At 40.7% G+C, this 25,652-nt stretch overlaps 1 protein-coding gene across 2 annotated transcripts; it reads right to left on the reverse strand.

The window, feature by feature from the left end:
- Window positions 1-78: 78 nt before the first annotated feature.
- On the reverse strand, window positions 79-24,021 carry rxrgb (retinoid X receptor, gamma b). Of its 2 annotated transcripts, none has more exons than XM_063466833.1 (10): window positions 17,968-18,173; window positions 9,075-9,310; window positions 6,322-6,466; window positions 5,782-5,961; window positions 5,183-5,343; window positions 4,330-4,459; window positions 3,692-3,824; window positions 3,285-3,376; window positions 2,166-2,271; window positions 79-592 (listed from the first exon to the last, which is right to left on the reverse strand). In XM_063466833.1, the coding sequence occupies exons 1-10, from the start codon at window positions 18,032-18,034 to the stop codon at window positions 445-447; spliced, it is 1,398 nt and encodes a 465-aa protein (XP_063322903.1). In that variant the 5' UTR covers window positions 18,035-18,173; the 3' UTR covers window positions 79-444. The 2 variants fall into 2 exon arrangements, with proteins under 2 accessions (XP_063322903.1, XP_063322904.1); XM_063466834.1 differs by lacking the exon at window positions 17,968-18,173 and adding an exon at window positions 23,856-24,021 and having other exon boundaries at window positions 80-592.
- Between the last annotated feature and the right edge of the window lie 1,631 nt (window positions 24,022-25,652).

The raw sequence follows: 25,652 nt of genomic DNA on the forward strand, positions 1-25,652 counted from the left end.
CTTTATATTTGATACCAAACACAGCTAATAAAAGAAAATGTGATAAGGCATTAACACAATGCACAAAATATTTCATGTACATTTTTAAATAACTTTATTCTGTAAGAATTCTCAGACACGATTAAGAAATGCAGGGATGGTTTTTGTTTTATACAATTCCGCTTTGAATAAAATATGATTTTTTTTTCAAATTGCATTGGGTGGCTTTTGAAACAAACACCTGAAATTAGCTATTTACAAAATTCCAAACCAATTTTATTGGAATTTATCGTGTTATGACTCCACCATCCCCACAACCACATTTTTTTAAAACATTTTAATCGCATTTTTTTTTTTAAATGGGTACAAAATAAGCTGTTTTACATTTCAATCAAGTCTTTTTAATTCCATCATCATATTGCTCATGATGCGGGAGTATGTACAAGGGAAAGGGGAAGACGTGTGTCATGTGATCTGATGCGGAGCCTCCAGCATCTCCATCAAAAAGGTGTCAATAGGCGTGTCCCCAATTAGCTTGAAGAAGAACAGATGCTCCAAACATTTGAGGCCGATGGAGCGCAGGGCAGGCAGGCGCAGCAGCAGTTTGGCAAACCTGAGAATAATAAAAAGTCGTGCCAAATAGTGAAGCGTGAACAACTGAGCTTAAAACTCACTTCCACACATGTTCAAAGTTGTTTAAAAAAAAAAAAAAAAAAAAGCTTTTAGGAAAAAAGGCATATTTTACACACACTCACTAGCCACTTTGTTTGATACACCTGTTCACCTGCTTTGTAATGCAAATATCTAATCAGCCAATCACATGGCAGCAACTCTGCATTTAGGCATGTAGACATGATCAAGATGACCTGCTGAAGTTCAGGACGAAAGGTGACAATCATCTCTACGGTTTGCAGAGAATAGTCCAAAAAAGAAAATATATGCATGGGAGCATCTCTGAATGCACAACATATTAAACTAAAGCAGATGGCCTACAGCAGCAACAAGACCACACCGGGTCACCTGCTAGAGGACAGGGCGCCACCTAAATTGAACCACAGAGGAATGGAAAAACAATGTCTCATTTGATAAGTCACAATTTTTACTGTGACATTAGAATAATAGGGTCAGAATTTAGTGCAAACACCATGAAAACATGGCTGCATTCTGCCCTGTATACAATTCAGGCTGCTGTTGGTGGTAGTGTGTGTGTGGGAGATATCTTCTTGGCACATTTTGGGCTCCAACTGAGCATCGCTTTAAACATCACTGCTTATCTGAACATTGGTGCTGACTATATCGTTATTGATCACAGTGTTCCCATTTTCCGATAGCTTTTTCCAGCAGGATAAAACACCATAGTCACCACAGTCACCGGATCTCAATCCAATAGAGCACCTTTGGGATGTGGTGGAACGTGAGAATCCCATCATAGACATGCAGCGATCATATCAATATGGCCCAAAAGGACTAGCAAGATGTTCCTAATAAAGAATATAGTGAGTGCATATAAAGATTTTTTTTTAATATTGTAAACATCTCACTTTTCATGAGACAACATACCGTACATAGTTAGCCATTTCAAAGAAAGTCAAGCTAGTGTTACATTTACCTTTCAAAAATCAATTCTTTGTTCACAGAGATTTATGATTTAGATTAATGAAAACAAACAAGAAAAAGTATTACATGTTGCAGTGATGATCTTTTTCACTGCCGGGCTGCGGCATGTTAGTTTCACTTCACATTCAGTATTTTCACTTCAATTATGTGCACTTTATGTCATAATTTCACCATTAAATGTTTTTTCAGTGAGGTGAAATATTCATGGGGTAATAATAATAATAACTGTGATCTCAATAGTGACCAAAATATTCTTAAGCGTTCTTTCTGCATCTCAGCTGTGATGTGTTGACTTTTCAGGAAGTTTGCAGTGTGTGCTTTTATCTCTAATACCATTTGCTCTCAATCAGCTCCCAAATAAAAAATACAATCAATGGCAACAATTTGCAGTTACAAATAGCGTTATCAGCCTACATCCTTTTAAATGTAATGTTGTGGTTAGGCAAAAGTGTTTTACTTGCATAAGAGCTGTGTACTAATATAATGCAAGCTGCCATCCTTATTATTCTTTACAACCAATGCAGCAATGTGTTTAAAAATGATCGATGTTGTAATGGAACAGTTCCTACCTGCCAGGCTGGTCCGGGTACTTCTGTTTCGTATACGACTCCAATGAAGCATAGACCTTTTCTCTCAGCCCCTCAACCTCTGATGGGTTAGACAAACCTTTTGCATCTGGAAAAAAGACCCAAAACAAAACACACAAGTCATTCTGCTAGTTTGTGATTGAATGGAGTCAATTTTCTGCAGTCTGTTTGTGATAATATGGCTGTTAACTGTGAGCAAAAATCATAAATCTGTTGTTCCAAATCTGTTGCTGTCTAACAATACAGAAATTCAGTGTATTCCATTTGAAGCTATAAGTCTGAATTTCAGCGTTCTCAACTTTCAATCTGTGAAAATACTGTTGTACATATTTGATTCACTAAATAAGCCATATACAGAACACCGTCCAGGCTCTAACCATAAATGTGTTGCTGTTGTGTTTTTCAGTTAAAAAACAAACAAACAAAAAAAACCCAAACAAACATTACCTTGTATCCCCATTGTGGTATGAATGGCTCTACTTGCTAAGGAACAAAATAAATCCTGTTTTTCTGACTTCACTACAGGAACACACTCAACTTGGGAGTGATGTCACTCCCAGCCCCTGCTTCCAAGGGAAACTGGATGCATCATTACATTTAGAGTCCAGCCAGAACCTCATAAATTTTAAACAGAGATTCAGAAATTCCTCCACAAATAGTGACCTAATTGCTGCAGGATGGTTAATTGACTGATTTATATGACACAGGTGCTCAGCAACGTTGTTTTCTTCTACCAAGACACCTGTGCAATCACCTGTGCAATCGAAAATGGTTGCTGCAACTACTTGCAATCAGCAAAAAGAATCAGTGCAATCACCAGGCAAACACTAATTTTTATTGATATAAAGTAGATTACTGTCCTATTTTTAGTCTAGTCTGACTGAGCCATTAGGAATACATGGGTGCACAGTAAAGTCTCTCCAACTAGCCATAATATTATGATGACCAACATTACACTTGACAAATATGTTCACATGAATTTCATGAATCCAGTATAGTGATTCTGCAGTTACTAAAATAAGCAGTGAAATAACACAACTGAAATGTCTGTGAAAATGTTGTTTTGGGTGGTATGTAACAGTCTCAAGAGGCCAGACTGACCTGGATTGAAGAGGACAATTGCTCGCAAGCAGCCGAGCTCCGTCTTATCCATCTGCATATCTTTCATTTTAGACACTAACTCTGTGAGTACTCTGCAGGAAATCAAGAAAGAAACAATGACGAGTCACAAAAATAGGACTGAATTAAATCAGTATAATAATTAGAATAATTTCTCAGTAAAGAATTTGCATTTCTATGCAAATATGTACTTAGCTTAAATGACAAGACACTGAATGAATGCAGTTAAGACATTAGTAACATTTACAGCTGGTTAACGGTGGTGTTGGGGGGGGGGGGGGGGGGGGTTGCCTCCAACCACAAAATATACAGAATTAAGAGGTTAATCATGAAGCAGTCTAAATGTCACATTACTTTATCTTTTTGCCTCATCTTTCAATCCTTCCTACCTGTCAAAGATGGAGCCAACTCCAGCACTGTGGGCGCTGCTTCTGTGGACGTGAAGACCTGTTGCCAGCAGGATACCGTCTTTTACCGTGACCGAGCGATGCGAGAATGATGCAATTAGTAGCTCATTCCAGCCTGGACACAAAAAAAGAAAGAAAAACGAGTGACATCTCGATCCACTCGTCTCTTTAAAGCCCGTCTTTAGTTTGTGTAAATTAAATACACAAAACATGTTCTGTGATTTCCCTGCTTGCTTAAAATTAATTATCCATTTTGTGACTTTTTCACTTTATCGTCCTGGCATGTGTTAAATCTTCTCCCAGCAGAGGTCAGCACTGGCAGCAAACTGCACTGCTGGGACTTGCAAATGGTCCAGTTATTTTGGTTTCACTGCTCCATTAAACTAGATGTTACCAAAAAAAAAAAAAAAAGTGTGTTGAGCAAGTGTAAGACTTAAATAGACTGCCTGACATCGGCTCGGCAACTACTCTGAATGAAAATACTACACAAAAAGTGAGGGGGGAAAGGGAGGATAAAGGACTGTTTACCCTTGCAGGAAACTGCTGTGTATGAGTGTGTGGTCTGATATTTGTGTGAGCATAAGCTTGCCGCATGCACTGGTTTGTGTTTGCGTGTCTACCTGCTCGTAGTAAGATGACCTGGTCATCGAGGGGGAGCTCGGAGAAGTGCGGGATCCTTTTCGCCCACTCCACCAAGGTGAAAAGCTGTTTGTCTGCTGCTTGGCAGATATTGGTGACAGGGTCATTGGTCTGGAGAAGAACATGTAGGACAAGTGCCAGACCGATTTAATGTGATTGTAAGCACTGTTAGTGACATCTAAACTTTTTCTAGCAACCGCTGGTAACCAGGTGCAGCAGTGGCTATTTTTGACTCTTTTTAAACCAACAATTTCCTCTCATTGCGTGCGGTAGTTTTAATACAATCCTAAATTCTACATACCGAAGAAGGGAAATATCTTGAAGCACAATTCAGTCCAAGTTCCGCACAGCTTTTAAATTGTGGCTCTGTTACCCAACCTCTAGGTTTAAAATTCATTTAAGTGCTTGAGCTCATACCCAGTAAATTTCCAAATCAGTGTTTACTTAATTTGTTTACTAACTTCTCAGATTTAAGAGTTAGTTTTGGACCAGAGCAACTCGGCAGCTCGGCTACATTATCTCAACAGATTAACCCAGGAGATTATGACAACTGCACAAAGTAGCTTGTCAGAATTTTGGAGCAATACTAAAGCCTAGATTTATTCCCATAAACTCCTCAGCTTGTGTTATTTATATTCAACTGACCCAATTCCATCCGGTCCCAGCTTCACACTCAAAACTATTTAGCCAAGCTTGTGTGTTTATGTTTATAATAAGATCAGTATATCTTAATAGCACAGCACATCTTGGCATCTAGTTTCTCCCCAGAAAAACTGCCTCAGATTCATAATACAAACAGTGAAAGAGACATGGACCAGTGCCTGTATTAATTACCGAGTTCCCAGGGCTGCCGTCGCTGTACGTCTCTGTTTTGGGTTCTACAGCCAACTCAGCATCTAGGATCTTGTCCACAGGCATGTCCTCATTGAAACTGCTGGTGGATTCTACCTCATTCTCACCCCGCTCTTTCCCACGCTGCCTCTCTTCCTGCACCGCTGCACACAGACACAAAAAAAACACATATTTAAAATGCAACACACAGCATTTAAACATCCTGAATTGATAACTAGAAAATCCGTAATATTAGCAGATAACACAAAACCCCCCCAACCGGTCGCGACAGATAGCCGCCCCTCCCTGAGCCTGGTTCTGCCATTTTTCCTTCCCACTGTTGCCAAGTACTTGCTCATAGGGGAACGTCTGAATGTTGGGATTTTCTCTATTCTTGTAGCGTCTTCATCTTACAATATTAAGCGCCTTGAGCTCTTGTCATAATTTGGCGCTATATAGAACATTCAATAAACAAAACTGAATTTACCTGAAAATTATAGTTATACTACAAGACAAAACCACATGTGATTTTTTTTTTAACTGCAAAATGTCACATACTGTTAAAATTTTAAACAAACCTTTTTCTAAACCTCCATACACACCTTCTCTTTTCATGCCCATGGCCAGGCACTTCTGGTAGCGGCAGTATTGGCAGCGGTTTCGCTGGCGCTTGTCAATCAGGCACTCCTTGTTATCTCGACAAGTGTAGCTGAGATCTTTGCGCACGGTCCTCTTGAAGAAACCTTTACATCCCTCACAGCTGTATACACCATAGTGCTTTCCTGAGGAGAATAAAGCCACAGGATCAATATTGATTAGGACCACTATTCAGCTTGCATCACAGTGCATAAAGCGTCGCACTGGCTTGTAGACTAATTTCTGGGCACATCTTTAGAATTAGGATTGGAAATGTGTTAACTGTTTTCTGTATAATAGACAACCTACTTGTAACAACATACCGATAAAAGATATTTGCAGAAACATTCGGCACAAATCCTGACAAAACACTTAACAAACGACTTCAAACAAGTCCGTCTTTGTCTGCTATCTGTTCTCATCTGGGTGGGGGGAGTTGTGGTGGTGAGTGGGAGTGTAAATATGCTTGCCCATCCCTCTCCTCCGTCCTTACATACTAACGTTACCTGAGGAGCGGTCCCCACAAATGGCACAGATGTGCTTTGACATCCCTCCCGGGCTCGTACATTGGTAGTTGATGTTTCCCAGATTCTGTAGGCCCGGCGGAGGCTTGATGTCCTCTGAGCTGCTAACACTGTTCATAGAGTTCATCTGCAGATGACAGGAAGAGAGAAGAGAGAACAAAGAATTAAAGCTGAGGTGGCCAGAGCTGAACGGAACAGAGCAGAGGAGGAAGCAGAGGGGAAGTAAGAGTGAAAAGTTTGTGGTAGTCTCATGACACTCTCTCCCTTCCCCTATTTTCTCATTTTGTCTTCCGCTCACTCATATTTTTTTGTTTCCCCACCCACGCACTTTATTGTGAAAGTGTCTTGGTATGATCACATGCTCAGCCTGTAGGAGGGGCTGAGGCCTGTCATACAGGTTTTTTAATGTTTGCTGACAGGGAGAGTCGCAGGAAGGGGGAGTCACGTGGAGCAGGTGCAGTTCTCAAACTCAGCAGCAGAGGGAACTCATGGTGAATTTCATGCTTTGTGATGACAGTTGGCATTTCTGTTAGACCTCTAATGAAGGCCAAATGTATTTTATCTGCCATTTTTTTTTACATCATCTGCTTACAGCAGCTTTTAATCCCAAGTAGATGCACAATAATGCACACTTTAATTGACATGATTTATATCTCTTACTGCAACGTAGGGTTTCGCACCTGATCCCAAGGAACCCCACGAGATATACAAGTAACTCCCAAATATGGTACATCAAGACTCCAAACCACAAAGTATGGCTAATTTAGAAATAAATGTTTCCAAAAAAAAAAAAAAAAAAAAAAAAAAAAAAAGAGCAACAACTTAAGCTCCTTTGATTTCTTCATATTTGCTTCTTTCTCTTATCATCGTCCATCCTGTCGATCCTCTCTCACAGACCAGACACATGGAAAGCATATTTGCGTGATCTCCAGATTCCAACCAGAAAAAAACAAGCCTGGCCTACATATACCTTGTACTATATGATGCAGCATGATATACAGTATAGGACATCCTTCTGACAGATCCTATCACTTATTTACAAAGTGCACTCTCAATATTCTCCAATAGCAGTCTGAACTTAGGACTCTATATCCATGAATTTGCAGCAGAGACCATCACACAAGTGTTTCTTTTTGCCGTCATTCAGTTTAATGTCAGCATGCTGGTTGCCTGCAGGGAGACGGTCACACCCTAAATAAGCTTTCAGCAACAGCGTGCTCGCTTATTGGCGAGTCTGTAGTGAGCAGCTATTCAGCGTAGCATACAGTTTTCATAATTAATTTTGCATGACCTTAAAAAGTAAGTGTTTTTAAACTGTCGTTTAGACAACATGCAGCTTTACACAGACAACAGGATGCTGTAGAAAACGGCTACGAGCACTGCATATGGATTATTGATGCTTCATACATTTTTTATTCAACACATGGTATGAAGAAAATACTGCATGAGACATGCAAGGTTTACTGAGTGATGCATGTGTTTGTTTTTTAAATTTATATGTAAAAATTTCTGTAAAGTGAAATTGATTTTTTTGAGTAAATTTTTGCTGATTGATGAATTCATTAAATCACTGATTATTTAACTGATCAGAAAATCAGTTATCAGCTACTCCAAAGCAAATGTGATGATGTAAAACAAAGTCAGTCACAATCATCCAAATAAATCAAATTTACACATAATTTCTCCTTGTAATTAAAATAATGATTTCACCAGACTTTAAGCTGTAATCATGAATTTGCCTATGTTGCCCCATGTTGCTAACACTGTCATGTTCGTGATCTTCACTCCATGAAAAACATACATTACATGATAAAAAACCTGCCAGCAGCTTTGTTTTTGGCATGCAGCGAAAAAGCCAAAATCCCTATCATAAAATGTATATCATCGCCTGCTATTCCCAACAGCACTGTCCTGAATCTAGCCTTGAAAGCACCACGTGCATCCAAACATCTTTGTTTCTGTTTGTATGGCTGACTGTCAAATCACTGAGCTTAAAAAGTGCAACAGAGCTCCTGTGACGTAAAGAGCCTTGGTATTATTAGTATATACCTAAATGAGCAGAAAAAAGTAAAACAAATAAATAGAAATATCCGCAAAGGAAGAAGGAGAAACCAGGAAAAATTAGGCTGCCTTTTCTCTGTCTTTCAGGAATCCATTAAGGGGCTAATAGTCATACTGTGTCTTATATGTCCACTTCCATGAGTGTAGTAATTCAGAACTCATGGATGACCTTTAGGGAGAAAAGTTTAAAGGTCAGCAGAAGGGTAAAAGAGTGAGAGTAAAGCCAAGTTATGCCTGCCAAACACATTGGATATGGCTAACCTTCAAAGTCCTGTCTGCTGGAGGAGATCCCAAGCAATAAAGGCACATGATCACCGAAAAACATGTTATTTAATACATGTGCGCCTTGCCAAAAGTAACAGTTCTAGAAAGTAGTATTTGCATTCTTCACTACCTTAAAACACACAAACTCTGCTTCAAAACACATTCTCTGGTATTTCCAAATGGGGTTCTGAGTGGTGCATATTTTTTTTTTACTTTTACCTGCCTTAAGAATTAGCTTTGACACGGAATGGTGAAAGAAGAACAAACATTTCAAATATAAATGCAAAAAAATAATAATCCTGTCATTATAATTTCATGGATACACAAAAGCAACTTTTCCACTCAAGCCATTTAGGGAAATAACAATTCATTGTCATCTTCTGACAACCAAACACCCCCACATGTCTCACCTGTGGACTGCTGAGTGGTCCAAAGTTCATGTTGGGAGTAGACTGCAGCGATACAGAGGGCGAGCCCAGGGAAGATGTAATAACTGGATAGGGAGAGGCCAGGCCGTTCATTGGTGAGCCCAAGGTGGACATGGGGGACGGTAAGGGCCTGGAGGTGCTGATGACTGATGGGTGACCCACCATGCTGCCCATCGAAGGGGGGTGGGTGTGGGCTGTACTCATCGGCCCTGTAGAGTCTGGAAAGGAAGAAGGTGCATGTTGAAAAGAACAAGCAAATGCTTTGGATTTAGGAGTTAGGAATAAAGGAATTAGGAAGGTACACCTACACAAACAAATGCATCCATGCTACCACACATGCTTTCTTTGTGAAGTTGACACTGCTTGTCATAGGCACTATCTAAAGCCACTTGAACAGCAGACTATTCAAAGGCGATTCTAATATTTATGTATATACACAGCGGCAGAATAACAGAAACATTATATAACCCAGTACTGTATCTCTGCTAACTTTGGTCCTAGGAATGACCTATTAATCTGGGAATTTTGTGTATTACGAAAATCAAAATATCCACCCAAGGCCAGTTTTTAGCTGCATCCAAAATAAACTGCTTGAATCTAAAATGCATGACTTTCGGGGTATTGGCTGACAGTGTAACAAGTTTGAAACCAATACCGACTTGTCTGACTTCATGAAGCTGAACTCGACACCACAGATTTGCTGAATCACACATACAATAGACATAAAACTAATAAACAGAGGCGAATAAATTAAAATAAAATTAAACCACATCAAACCCTTGTTAGCTATCAAGTCTCCACCAACTTGGAGAAAAAATAAATAAATCTGGCTCTGCTATAGTTTGTCATTTGGTACTGAGCCGATGTGTTCAGTGTTTTTTTTTCTGAAACAATATTTATAGAACGAAGAGTTACCTGAACAGTAAAGTTGTGGAGGATAAAACCAAACTGATGATCAGGATAATGCTCTACAGTCAGATGACGGAAATAAGTGGATTGTTCAAAAAGGACGTCTCTACATTACCATTAGTCATTTGATACATTTGTATAAAAATTAGCTTCAAGGTTCGAACCAGTTTAGAGGTTCCACATGAATGGATACACTAAATAATCACACTTTAAAACGTAAAGTCTAGCAACTGACAAAATGATGATGTTATCTAATTAGAATCCAGGTTTGGGTTATATATTGTTGGCCAGTGGTGCCATGTGTCCTTTTGGAGTGTAAATTTAGCGACACAGAGTGAAGCCCATCTGATTTTGGTCACAGGATGCTGACTTTGCTCAGCGGCCATTGATGTAAACTGACAGGCTGGCATTTACATAGATGACCTACTTAGAAAAGCTGTCAGTCAGCTGGGTAACAGGGCATGGTGTGTAATTTCATGCATGTGTTGTAGCTGCGAGCAATACAAATTCAGCAAATACCATCATATACATATGGTATGTACGAGCAAGGGAAAAAAGACACATCTTTACACATAAATTATATTTACAAATGCCAAAGGCTATCATAATACAGACAGATGCAATAAGCAGTACCCCTCTGGGCTAATGGTGATGACTCAACGACGCGAACAAAACTGGGTTTTCTTGAGTAAAATGCTACTGATGAAGAGTGACAGACCACCATATGCACATAAACATTTGGATAAGCCTGCAGAAGTTTTGGTTTTTTTGTCAGTGTATATCCCCTGCCTCCATTTACACACACAAACACACACACAAACTCAGCGTGATACTGGGCTTTGCACCACTGTTCTTAGTTAAATGTCACATTCTTGTGTCCCGTGTGCGTCTATAAAGCTGGGTTGTGGCATGATTGCACAGACACGCAATGAACAGCACCTGTGTTTTGGGTTTCTTATAATCTTCAAAGGTCTTTTTTTTTTGTCCTGAATCAAAGCCGAACCGGGTGCCCGGAGAGAGCCCCAAGGGAGGGTTTGATGTCTTTTTGTCACAACTACTCATAACCTAGATCTCCAATGTCAAAAAATACACTTATTTAACTTGAAAGTTGAAAGTTTAAAAGATGATTATGGATTGTGCACTTTCCAACAGATAATAATGGAGTCTTTTATCACTTGAAAGTTCATTTAGTAGAGATTCATGGTTGTAAACAAATCTGAAAAGTTGCTAAAAATACTGTAAATAACAAGAAAATGCTAGTGATCAATTAAAATCATGAGTCAAAAACAGCGTGACTACAGCATGACCCTTGAGATGCTGGAGATTAGCCGGGCACCAAGAGCTCCATGAGTCGATTTGTTTGCTTGGTTTATTGTGAAGTCTCATTTAACACACAGTTACCAATAAATTGCAGGTTCTAGCTTCTCAAAAGTGAAGAATTTGATGCTTCCCCCTTTCTTATGTGACAGTAAACTGATTATGTCTAAGGATTGCTGTACTGTTGACCAGACAAAACAAGACATCTAGAAAAATCTTAAAAGAAGGGAAAGGGACATTTTCACCATTTTAAGAATGATTTACCACAGAAAAGAATCTGACAACTAATCAACAGTACAAAAAAAAAAAAAAAAAAAAGGATCAGCTATGACCTAGACCTCGCTGTGACTAGTCTGTGTGATAATCTTAAATCTAAAGAGCCATCTCAGCTCCTCCTGTATGTCATAATTACACAAAATCTGAATTGTATGTACTTGTCAGCACTCTTTCAAAAGCATGTTCTTTTTCCTGGCTTTTAGATTTATTTAGTGCATTTTAGATTTCACCAAAAGTATCAGCCTAAAACAAGAGTTTTCCTGCTCCCACTGAATGAAAACATCCTATACATATGGTTTGGTCTGTAATTATGATTTCTAATCTCTGCTTTTGAAGTTCGCATCATCTTATTTATTTTGAATTTCATTGCTGTCATCGCTTTTTCTGCAGGCCCCTTTACTAACATTGCCACTGTGACTCAAAATGGAACACACAAATATAAATTAAACTTGGTTTTCCTTATCTGATCTGATAAAAATTGCTAAATGCTAATGCTGCTAATCTGTTTGTTTATCTGACTCTGAGGGAAAAAATTGTGTCACAATTTGTTTTTGACCTTTTAGACCTGAGAAAGTTTGTGACTTCAGTTTTAAGGCATTACTCTGAAAAAACATGTCAAACATTTTGAAATAGTTTTGAAATGTTGCTGTGATATTTAACCTTTAGCGCCCATTTATACCACATTAAAGGAAATGGTGACTCTGAGTAATGAAAGACCATTGCGCTGAAATATGAAGAAATTGTGAAAAAGGGAATAATGTCATATTGTCGGGCTGGACGCAGCACTTTCTGCACAAAGACGCACAGTAAGACACAGCTGGCCATTCACTCCCTCTCTGTACGCAAAGGAACAGATGTTGTGCAACTTCCTGTTTAGCAGTGAAACTATATCCTCCACCCCCTTCTTTACTCGCCCACTTTCTCCAGCCCTCCACGAGTGATCCCTGGCAGGCAGAAATGGATTGGGGCCTTCCTCTCTCTCCCACAGAGCTGAATGGATAAAAGAAATATACTTCACACTCCAGGTTGTTACAAAATGCACTACATAGATTGAAATTCAACTATGTGGCAGTGTTCCCAACTTTTCCGAGTGCATTTTCATCCAATCAACACTCTTATGTAATAGACGTCCACTGTACAACATGTTCTGTGTCTGATTTCGTGCAATGGCCCCTCTTTTATGTGCATGACAAATTCCCTTTGGGGTTCATAAAGATCCATTCTATTCTAGTACAGAGTGGGAGATATGGCAACAGGGTACTCCAGCAGCCAATAGTTTAGCAACACGCTCTGAAGACCAGCAAGACTAGATGTAAAAGATAGTATGAGGATGAAAATATGGAGAGAAATGAAAAGTAAAGTAGGTAGATCGGTGGATAGAGAAGTTGTAACTAGAAAAACCTGAACAGAATTTCTACACTGCAGTTCTATTTGTGACCTGAATGTTCAAATTTCCTGCTTGTCTGGAGACAGGGTCCATTTAAACTCTGAAAAACAACATACATGTTTGACACAACACTAACGACAAATCTTCGCCCAGATCTGAGCGTGTTCGTGGCTGCATTACACAGGGGAAAAGAAAAGTACATGGACAGTCAGCTGGTGGGATGCCTAAAAGGGAATTGCTCGAGAGGTGAGCATGCTTTGGGAAGGGCGTGTGCGTGTTTTGTGTCCGTGTGTAAGAAGGCCAACATGCTCAGTGGAGGAAGCACAAATGGGCCCCGAGTGGCTCAAAGAAGCCTATCCTTGAATGACCCGCCTCAACCGGCAGTCCAATCTAAGTCACCTCCACAACAAAGACTCTTAAATGCACAGACTATATTTGACCATAATCCTGCCATTCATTTCGTGGCACAGAAATGTACATTAGCAGTCTGCAGCATTCACAAATATGTCATTTAACTTTTCCCTCTCAGTCTTGCCTAAACCTATGCAACGCTTCAGCAACTCAAGCATCTATCTGAGAGCAAACAAACAGAGCAGTGAAGGGCACCTTTGAACACTAGTGTCGCAAATCAAAGGTCACTTGTTACCAAACTCTTGAGCCAAGTTCAAAAGAGTTTTCTGTCTGCAGCAGCGCAGGTCTCTACTGATCGTTCCCAGAAATTACTGCACTGAGGGGGATGCAGGACTCGCACAATAACCTGCTAAAATACAGCTTGATCTGACTTTGTGATGAAAGGCTCCTAAAAATTGACCCAGTGTAAATCACAGCTACTTTTAGCAAGAAATGTAACCCATACAGTTTTACAGCACAGCAGCCTATTTTCATATTAGCTCCCTTTTGATATGCTTATTGTGTTTGAAAGATCTTTGAATGTAGAGTGATTGCACAGTTATCAACAATAACAAACCGATCGCGGTAGGGTTATATTAAACTAACCTGTACAAACCATGTCCACACACATCAAGATTGACTGTTTTTCCTGTGGTCTTTGGAAAATTGGGATTAGTACTTTTCTCCTCCAAGGCATTTTTATAGACTAACCACTTAACCAGACCAGTGAATACTAACAATAATTCTTAATATGACCTTTACTGAGCTTAACAAGATCACATTATTCTGTTCCCTTGCATGCAAAAGATTCAAACATCATCATCAAACTGCCTCTGCTGTGTCAGATGATCATATTTACTTTGAAAGCCAAAGGAAGGAATACCCAAAGCCACAAATACATCACATTGATCTGATGATCAACAGGTTTAAAGAAACATCACAAACCACAAACCCTCTAAATCCCTTGCAGTTAATTACTGGGTTGTAACTGGATGGAGCGCTGCACTGAGTAGTAATTCAATAAGACCAAACTAATAATATCTCCCGTCTGGAGAGCAGACCAGCACTGGGAGTGCACAGTGAGGGGATGACGGGGTGGGAGCAGCAGACCCACTCCTAAATGACAAGATAAACCTCAATATCTATCACATGAACCCCAACAAAAAGGAATCCTCAGCATGTACATGGATTTGTTCAATACCCGTCTATTCTATATGTGTTTTCATGCAAAATGAGTTAAAGTCTGTAGATGACAGTGCCGTGACCAAATGACATAGAACAGAATGCAATCCTGAGGTAATCAGACGGACAGCCTGAGGAGCTCATTAGATTCAGTGAACATGTAATTAAGAAATCTCCGCGCTGCCAGTCCGGCTCATTTGCGCTGGCTGCGAACCATCACACTCACTCCTTGCATGCGCACATACTCGCTCACACTAAAAGAGGGGGGAAAACCCCCCTCAAATTGTCTGCACACACCAGCATAAAAATCACCACCCTTTTAACATTCATTTCTTGACTAAATGAGGTTGATGTCTGATCAATTGTGTCAGTAAATCCTCTTATCCCCGGGTAAGTATGTGCAGCTCAGCAGGCCAGCTGTCAAGAAGGTGGGAGGCCCGGGGAGGAGGGGACTGAGAGCCGAATAGACCCAGGGAGGAAGAAGGTAGCAACGGATGGCTGGATGGATGGCTGGGGGAGGGCACTGCTCTCCTTCTCTTCCCAGCCCTCATGACTCCACTAACACTACCACCACACACTCCTAATCGCCCCGCCTGGGCGAGGACATTAGATCATGAGTTGAGAAAAGCCCCTGTTTATTTTCTGCACAGCTGTGATTTTAGGAGATACAAATGGTTGCTGGTGATAGAAAATGAAGATACAGTCCACTGTTACATAAGCAACACTCTGTCCAAAGCTGCTTCAAGGACACCTGTTCCATTTTCGTACTGCTTTGTCAGCCAAAATTAATACCGCTCATTTTACCAGCAGAACAGATGTTACAGTTGTGTATCATTCCTGTCTTGTTGGAAACATAAAGAAAAGTGTGGGGGAAAAAAGTTGTGTCCATAAAGGCTTACGGCTGTGACAACATAAGGGCTTCAGATAGCAAACTTCTCTGACCCCAAATTCTGCCCTGTGAAACCCTCCAGTGAAATCAAATATACTTCTGAACAGAAGAGGAATGAACTCTTTCCCCCATTTCTTTCAGTTTCTCTATAGCAAGCATTCATACAAGCAAAGCAAATTGTTTGGAAAGTACATATATTGTTTTCCCACAGGCGGACCACGTTCGTAGTTCTCTTAAATCAAACACAGACCTGCCACTGGGACCTTTTTTTTTTTTAAACACAGGCCCACAGAGAATCGATGAGGAGCCCATAACTGAGACAAGGACAAGATAAAGACTGTTTTGCAAGTGATAAAAGTTTGGAACTTAAACAACACAAGCTAACACAGAACAGGCTGACCAAGCAGTCCTGGAAAACAAACAAACAGCTGGGCCGAAAGTCCCAATGCAAATCGGGCATCCGCCCTTTTGGCTTCGCCTGCTGAGGTAACTCAAATTAGTTCCTAGAAGTAGTCATTCACTGTTACAGGGGGCAATGGAGATATAGCCATGTGCTGTTGACATGCACACACGGACACACAAAATACACACAAACCCATTCATCTCATGCTGCGACTCTGGGAGTGCGAACAGGCCGACCTGACCTCTTGAACTGAAGACAGATCCTAGAAAGAGGACGACACTTACACCAGCTTTCTGGATCCTAGAAAGACAGTCGGACTTACACCAGCTTAGCAGCTAGAGTTAACACACGCAGTCTGGTCTTGGGGTACCGTATCACATGAAAAACAATGTGTTCCTTGTGGCCATATACAGAAACATAAAAAGACCAATCGGGAAATGAGAAGAAAAATGCTAAATGACAAGAAGCGAGGTAGTGATAGGATTAAGCTTCTAAGCCATAGCCATGCTAAGTTAACTGCTAAAGTCAGGCAAGCTGCTGGTTATTCGGGCATGATGGCAAGACACACACATTTAGCACAACAAAATAAAGTTTTCAAAAAAAAGGATTTGCTGCCTCAGAATAACTACACTGTAGCCCTTTAACTACAAGCAGCATTTCACCATTTTCCTTTAATCTTCTAAAAATTATTCTTAGCTATGATTTACTCCACGTTGCCAAAGCAACTGAAATGTGAAAATCAAATAACAGAAATATCTTTAAAGTTAGCATGGAATCAAATTTATTTAAACCCAGTGCTTGGTTGCTTTAAAAGTTCCTATAAACTAATCGCTTTTTCAGACAAGGAAAATCAATATGAAACCATATGGTGGCTCCGGTTTAATGCCATATCAATCAATTTGTACTGGACTGTTGAAAAACATGCAAAACTGCCAGCATTTATTAAGCTATAGTCCTGTTGTTTGTTTAAGTTTTATTGAATTGCTCCTAATATTAAATAGGCAACACTGTATTTCATCAACATAGCTGAAGCTCAGCATAATATGGATTTAATCACAGCTTTGTCGAATGTCCTGCGGTGCTTTTAATGAATGACCAGAACAGAAAGGGCCAACCTCCCATAATAAGCATAACCATGAACATAAAACACTTGGACTGCCAGGTTTAAAAGTCTGTATTAGACTATATTACTGTCCTCAGACCATACTTCCACCCAGGCCAAGAAAATCCACTGAACAACTTTTTCAGGAGAATTTGTTTCTCAAGGACACTCAAAAACACAAGGGTGCTCTAAAATGCACAATTTGCAGATATACATATTCTCTAGACAGAGAAGCCACTTAATGGCTCACACCAATGCTTCCCACACCTCTTCAGGAAGGATAGAAAGGAAACAAACACATCACTGAGGCTGTTGATGGAAAGGTGACAGGCAGTGAGACACAAATGGAGAAAGAAAGCGTGATGAAGAGGGCTAATAGGAAGGGACAAGTGTTGAGGGATAAAGAGACAGTGAAGGACAAGGCAAAGAGAGCTGGAAGCATCCTTTTAGACTGAGTGACAACCCCGCTGAACTCATCTGAGAATTCAAGTGAGTCACTAGTTCTAGATCCCGATCTCCAACTGGAAAACCTTGTACCTGCCACAACTTGTTAAAATGACCCAGTGATGATAAAAGCAGGAACTAATCTGTTAGCAGCGAATATCCTGGAAATAGATTTAAAGATGCAGTTCCTTGCTTAAAAAAAATAATTAAATGTTTCGTTATTTTTTAGCGAGGGATATATACAACATGGGTGAGAGAAGAATATATAAAAGAAAAAAACGGGTTTAACGATCTGCAGATGCAATTGCCATGAGAGTTGTTGGTTTCTCCCCGGAAGAAAGAAATTCAAAATAACTTCATCAAAGAGTGCACAGGGATTAGAGGCATTACTCAAATGCATCTGTGCACCACTAGCTTTTCGTGCTCAAGCTTCACTTCTGTTGAAACCCACAGAAGAGACGCGTTGCATCAGAATGATTCTATTTCCAATAACACACACACACACACACACACACACACACACACACACACACACACACACACACACACACACAAAGACAAAACCCAGCTACTCACAGTGACCATAACCTATTTCCCTTCCAGGGCTGCCCCCACTTCCAGGTGATGCCACTGGATGCCACATGTCTTCAGGCCCTAATGGTAGCGCTGGAAGACCACGAGTCGCTCAGGACCAGGTGTCAGACTCAAAGTGCTGGCTTGGTGGATGCTCAATCGAGCACTTTTCAGAGAAGAACGCGACGGAAGGGTCGGCGTGTAGAGGGAGGGATGGGGGGGCCTCCGTGAAGAGCAAAAGAGGCGGAGTCCAACAGCGCCGGTTATAGGATTACCCAGATTATCCTTCCCCAGAGATCAATCCCACAGGAACTGTTTGCTGCCCGACTGCAGCACAAATCAGCTCCTCTACCGCCCACTCAACTCATGTTTCTCCTCTCTCTTTATCTCCCCCTCTATCTATACAGAAACACCTGTTGTAGTGGTACAACCAGGAGGTCTGGCCAGAGGGGGGCGCGGTTGGGGGAGGTCATGGTGGAAGGGGTTGTTTAAAAGTACAGTACAACCAGACGTTTCCAATTACTTCCTCTAAAAAGGGTTCAAGACCAAAGAGCAAGGGAAGGCAGTATGAAGACACTAATACAGTCCAAAGGTTATTATATGTCAGTGACATTTCTTCACTACGTTCTCCTTGTTTTTTAAAGCATTTATCACAAATTCTCTTTCTGTTTCGCAGGTTTTATAAATGACGTGTGTTGAGTGGGTGACAAGAAGTGGTCAGAGGTTGAAGTTCTATTTTGTCTTGCCAAAAATAACTTAACACCATATCACGCTGTGAAATAATTGTGCCAGCATACACACTTAAAGGTATTGTTAGCAGCATGTTCAGTTGAGTCGCCTCTGTGAATATGTTTGTGTGTTTAACAAGTGTGATAGCATTCCAGGAAGTCAGGAATTGTCTTTTTTAGGTGCTCTAGGATAGCCAGGAAAACACAGGGCAAAGTGAAAATCCAGATGCACACACAGGCCAAAAATATAACTTAAAGGCAGCGAGGAACAATACATGAGAAATCCTGAGGGAAGCTAAATAAACCATGCAGAGATGGATTTGATCTGCAAAAGTAACCCTTGGTGGAAGACTGCATCTACTATAGCAGGCTTTTAAAACAGGTAATTGTTTTTAGACTTAAAAATATGCATGCAAAAAGTAGATGGTCTACTTGTTTAGTGATGACAGAGGCAAGGCAACATGTTATTATTACCACAAAATAGACCAACCCGTAAATGTTAAAGTGTTCCTTCTAATTTATCCTTCCAATGTATCAAATGTTCTTCTTCAGATATTCAAACTGAGACATGGCACCAGAAACTTCCCATTTCTTGTGTCCATCCATTTGCCTTACGCAACTCAGAGCTTTCTTGCGCAGACTACCCAGCAAGTGATTGGATCGACTATACAGTGTTTAAAGGAGAACCACTAGTAACCATATACTCTCAGTGACACTCATTTGGCTTTGTCCTCCTCCCGTGACTCAGCGGCCCGACACATAAGAGGAGAACATGACGGAAGAGGAGAAACGCTAGCGTCTCTTTAAGAAATCCCAGAGGGAGAAATTAAAATAATGCAATCCTTCTGAAAAGCACGCTGTGTTATATTAGTGTGTCATGGCCCACATAAAATACGTGAAATTAACCCCGAGAGCCATAATTAGCAATCACAGATGTATTATGGTTTGTTAAGGCGCAGGAAGAAGATAATTGGCAGCCCTAAATTTAGGCTACATTCTTAAATCTAAACTTCTAATAATGTAATCAGCGTACTGTCATCTCAGGAGAAAGGTTTTCCTTATGGCCTGCTCTCCCTGCCGGCAGTGATTTCTGACAACACTGAGGACATAATCATGTGGCATATTCAGCTGGTTAGACATTTATAGGAAAATACAGTGGAAAAGCAGAAAAGAGAAGGGAAATTATGCTACATTAATGTGTGCTTCCGCTACATGTTGATGCTCTGTAGAAGTGAGACAGGAGCAGCACACTAAAATGGCACTCTCAAAGCATTAAAAATAACCAAGCGAGGTTTCCAGCATGTTCTTCATGGAGAGGTTTAATGAGATCTAATGTGCTTAGCTGTTACCTGTTGCTGCCATTTCTGCACCCACAGGACAAAAAAAGCACCATGAGGAATATTTTGGCTGGTCAGTCAAACTGGCATCTATGGAGTTATGTACTTCTGCTAATTAATCACACTCCTATAATAGTATAAATGAGTTCCACAGTGCTTAAACTTTCTAAGCATGTGCTTGTTTTGGAACTGACTCCACATACATTAATCTGTCAGCATGGGAACACATCAGCTAGTCTGCTGACTTGGCCTGCAAAGCCAACGGCCAATTTTCGCAGCTTCCTGTGTGGCGAGGATATCCAAACAGCGGATACTGGAAATCCGGGTCAAACCTTCCTGTTCATTTCACAGGTGACTGTATGCACACAACTGAAGAAAATGTTTAAAAGTTATTGAAATGCAAACAATGTTGCCAGTTGAAAGTTGAACGTGATTGGTGAAAAGAACTTGGGGCTACAAATGTAAAGCTAAGAAACTTCCAGCACCTTTGCCTACAGAGTCAGAGTTTACAACTCTCTGTCTAAAAATGTGCCTAGAACTCAAGGTTATGGCTTCTAACTGCCTGTTTTGTGCAAACACCAGTAAATACTTAACTGCAATTATGAATGACAAAGAAAGACAAAACAAAGAAATAATTCACATCATGTGAGTAGTAAACTAGGGAATGTTTGGCCTATTTCCAGTGGACGATTTTAACACATATTTAGCATTTTTTAATTAAATTAAAATAAAACTGCACAAATCCACAAGCGGATTACTACATTTTCACTATTGAATCCTCAAATACTTTCCTGTGTGACTATTTTCTAATTCTTATTTGATTCCATATCTTTATTACTATTATTCACTGCACTCCAGCCTTTTTAGCAGAGCGGTAAGAGTGAACCACTCTGCATTTCTCAAACTAATAGTAGCACTGCTGGCAAACAGTTTTCTATCAATTAAGTAATCAAGTAATGTTCCCTCTAGGAATAATATTGCAGATGCATCAACAGCTTTAGTTCTGTATGCGCAGGTGCAGCTTAAAGCTTGCACACACTGAGAAGTGCTGTTGCAGGAAATGACAATTTATTGAATATCAGATGGAAAAAGGAGCCAGATGTTAAGATGCCTTCCAAGCAGTGAACAAATTAAAAACTCAAATTAGATAGGTTGTTGAAATCAGAAATAGCTCAATACATCTCATAACTAAACATTGCTTTAGCACGTGAGCCTTTGAAGGTTCTCTGCTTGATTAAAGCTGGAATTAAATCAAGGCTTTGACCTTCTTCACTAATGACTAATTACTGGCAATTAGCCCAGAGAATGGCCTCTTTTCGCCCCCTCTTTTCCCTCATCCTGCTCTCACAATTGGCACCCACTCAAACACACAATCAAGGCAAGCTTACTATTTTACGCGGAAACACAAATACGCACACGCTCACTTAAAAAGTGCCTGAAAATAAACCTTTTGTAGGTATTGTGTGCTAATGAATGTGTGAACACAGAGGTACTGCATGTCTCAAGCTATGGGATCCTTGAGCAAATACCTGCAAAGAGCCACACCTTCTCTACCTGTGTGGTGTATTTAATTCTGCAGCAGTGGGAGGGGAGGAGGTTTTATTACTGCGGGGACTTGACAGTCAAAAGGTAAAACTCACATTCTTTAAGTCACGTGCCATCACAGTCACAGTCTGTTGTACAGGAGTTACTCATACAAGCTACTGCGCAGCTGTGAAGAATAGGCATGGGTGTGTGAATGTGTGTGGGTGTCCTCCTGCTTCTGTCTGTGCGTGCACTGGGAGGTCAACCGTTGATCCCTAGGAAGTGATGAGTTTTCAAACCACCCCCTCACCCCCATCCATCCCCTCACCCGGGTTTCAATCCAGTTCTTCTTTCTGTCATGACCTCCCTGTTGTGTGAGCCAAATAAGTTCTCACCGTCAAATGTACCAAAATAAGCGCTCATCAGCTTGTCTAGAATCACTTCCACTGACGGAAAATAAAAAAATGCTGAAGTGCTGAGAGAGAAAAAAAATGCTGATTCTACTTTAAGCTCCAAGCAGGCCTGCATCAAACCTGCTGAAACATAACAAGTCTGGGAAAAGCCAAGAGGAGGAAGAGGTGGATCATGAAGCAATCTGCACATAATCACCAGACTGTTTTTTTTTTTTGGGGGGGGGGGGGGTTGACTCCACACTGCTTCGCCTCAGCTTCACGCTCCTGACAGATTACAAAGGGTGACCATTTTCAAGTCAGAATACGAGTACTGTTTATGGCCCTGTTTTCATACGTGCTTTGGTGCATCCTAAATCATAGCTGTGAGCCAACACATAGACAAAACAAGATTTGGAATGACTTTCAGTGGTTGTGGTTTTCATTTAGCTCTGTGGCTTTACTACCAACATTCAAAAGCGAATGCACCAGAAGAGGAGGATTCAGCTAATCCTGTTTTATGAGAACTACTTTAAGATTTATTCATAATTCATTTTTTCATACCAAAAATTATGACTATTTCACGTTTAAGACAGACCTCTAGCCTTTGCGGGTAGTGAGTAATGCTACAGCAGCATTACTGTGGAGAACAGACTCTCTGTTTAAACCAAGACCAATGCAATTTTGGAAAAGAACAGTGTTTAAATCGCACACTGGAACTTTAATGCAGAAACACGATTGGCTAATATCTATTAATATCTAAATCTTAGGATGCCACTACTGCCCAATCATAACAGATCTTTAAAGAGAAAGAAGAAAGAGTTTAGCCCTGAGGGACTGCTCCAATACTTCTGTACACTGTGGGTTTCTCTCAACACACTCTCCTATCCAGATGTCATGTCATTCCCCTGGGAGCCACATTCATTATGGAAACAATACTCAGCCCCTCCAAATGGTGCAAAGATATCTGTGATAGCATAAACAGGCGGTACAGTTTTGCCTTCAAAGACTTAGCCTGCTATTAGATTTTATATTTTTCCCACACAAGACAGGTAAAACCACTTTTTTTAGGTTTTACAATCACTGTGCTAAAATACATGATAGGATAAGTGTGTGTGACTTAATGAGACTATATGCGCAAGCCTATTAGACCACATTTGGTTTCAACTAAACACTTAAATGGCACAGGATACTTCTGTAAGTAGTGTGTCCCACGTGTTGCTCCAAGACGTCCTATTTCCTTGTCTCAGATGATTTTAAGCGGCCACAAGAAGGATAACAGAACAAATCCAATCCACTGGTTCAAGGGCAAAGTCACCGAGTCAGATCAGATTTCAGCTTTACTGAGCAAAATCACATCATGCTGTCATTCAGTTGAATATGGCCAAGGCGGTGACCAGGGCGCGTCTAGCACGCTGCACTCCTTTCTACCACAAAGAGAGAGCCTATAAGTTTGTTTATCAGTGGAAATCCGCCATTCCTCTGCGCAGTTGAACGCTTTTCCCCTCTCTGGATTTGACGACCTACCCAGACCAATAAATTGTGTTTCTGTCTCAAACTGTTTAGCAAGAGACGCGCGACAAGCACCATAAATTACATAAGCGCAATTAAAGTGCCAACCTCTGACCTTGCCCGACCGGCACAGCCATGATCACCTGACTTTTGCAGTGCCCGCATCTTTCGTTTCAATTCGTTCTAAAGCGATTATTTAAGAGCAAGTGTAACAACAGGATCTACACACAGCAGTTGGTGGTTAAAGTCCGAGAACACTTTCGCGCACCGCTTGCTGACTGGAGAGAGAAGACGCCATAAAACAAACGCGCTCGCCGCTGAAGTCACAACAAAATGCAGCGGCTTCGCGGGGAGCACCGCAGCAAGATCGGACCCGGGCTAAATAACTCAAGAGTACTCACTGAGGTGTAGATATGGATCATTGCTGTCCATACTGCGCGAGTTGTTGCGTCGATTTCCTACAGTCGGTACTGCTCCGCATCCCAGCACATTCCTCTCCCAGCCCGACTGAACTCTCTCTGCAAGGCGGCTCTACACAGGGGCCCAGCGAGGGAGGGGGCGGCAAAAACAGGGCTTCTCCCAATGACAACAGTGGTCGATATCAAGCTCCAACACGATCATGACGAAACATCTCTCCTGCAGCGACGCTGTGTTGCAATATTTTCACAGTAAAATTTTACTTTGGCGACAGAAAGACAGAAATAAGGTGTTTTACAGCCTACACGTTGTCTTCTTCCTATTTATAGGCAGCGTAATCAGATCAATCTTTAATAAAGATTGGTCCGTCTAGGAAGGGAATGCAAGCTGGATTTTATTGATGACAGGCGATATGTTTGCGCATGACAACCAGTTTAAATACAATAGGTAACGTTATCCTTATATTTTAAAATAATTACTCTACTGACTTTAGAGTTTGTAGGTCTGTACTTATCTGATACAGATTCTTTACCTTCTTCTCATATAGTCTGCGATTTAAAAAAAAATAGCTTTATTATTTGCAGCCTACACACAACTCCAAAAACAAACACCTGCTTCCCAGCTCCTAAATCATCCGGCTTAATCTGTATTTGGTAGGCTATTAACTCCAATTAAATATCTCATTTGGCTTTGCTTAAAGCCCATTAAATCTGTGACTACAGCCTATAACAATTCCAAATGCAAAACACTCTTTTTAATCTCTTGCCGTCTTCCTGTGAAGGGATCTCTCCAGTGTTTACCTAATTGTTAGTGTGAGTCCTGGTCTGGGTACCCCCCCGGAGCCCCCCCACACACACCCCTGTTCACAGTGCGGGGTCATGTAGGGGTGAAGCTCCCGGTACCTCAGAAGGTTATTTAGGAGTCAAGCCGCACTGAGGCATTCACAGTCTTGAACTGCAGAGCGGGCAGACGCTCCGTCAACGCCCGGCCGCTGACCACTCAGCGGGCCTTTGGGCTGCCCCGCTAATAGGACAGGCACCCCGGCACTCCCGTCCTTGTAACAGCGACCCATAAAAGAGCACAGGAGGATGCTAACCAAGATGAATGGGATTTTTTTCTCAGCTCATTCTACACTAATCAGAGCTTTTCATTTGTTATGGCCTTGCGCCAGCCCCTCAGCGCAGCCTTCCATTAGGGCCAGATAACATATAAATTCATTAAAGTCAAACAGAGGCATTAAAATGGTCATTTGTCAGCTCTCTCTTTGTGTGTTCCTAATGGTGGCACATGGTTCAAGGCATTGAAATGATTTTGGTAGGGCTTTTTTGGACTCTGGCTCAAAAAGGGGGGACGTGGGAATTACATATACACACATATATACACACATATATACACACATATATAGATAGATAGATGAGTCTGTGTGATTATATGTGTATTTTTTTTCTTTAATGAAAATTTTGAAATTCTAGAAACATATGTTCATACTGGTTTTTATGCTTTATTAAAAAATAAATTCACATTATAAAAATCTGCTCAAATCCACATGTATAGTTTAAAACCTTTTTTTAATCTATCATATTTTATTTATTTTTTTATTTATTTAATTGCCTAATGTTTTATTTTGGCGATCATCTAATCCATCAACTTCAGATCTCATTCCCCACCCACCCATCCTGCTCACACATACACACACACCCATTCAAGCCCACTCAGCGAAGCAACCCTTTGCACTAATCCCTTTGTATTCACAGCCCCATTCCCACCAAACAATGTCCTAA

The sequence above is a fragment of the Pelmatolapia mariae genome, linkage group LG23 (genome assembly GCF_036321145.2).
Source record: "Pelmatolapia mariae isolate MD_Pm_ZW linkage group LG23, Pm_UMD_F_2, whole genome shotgun sequence".
In the NCBI taxonomy this organism is placed as follows: Eukaryota; Metazoa; Chordata; class Actinopteri; order Cichliformes; family Cichlidae; genus Pelmatolapia; species Pelmatolapia mariae.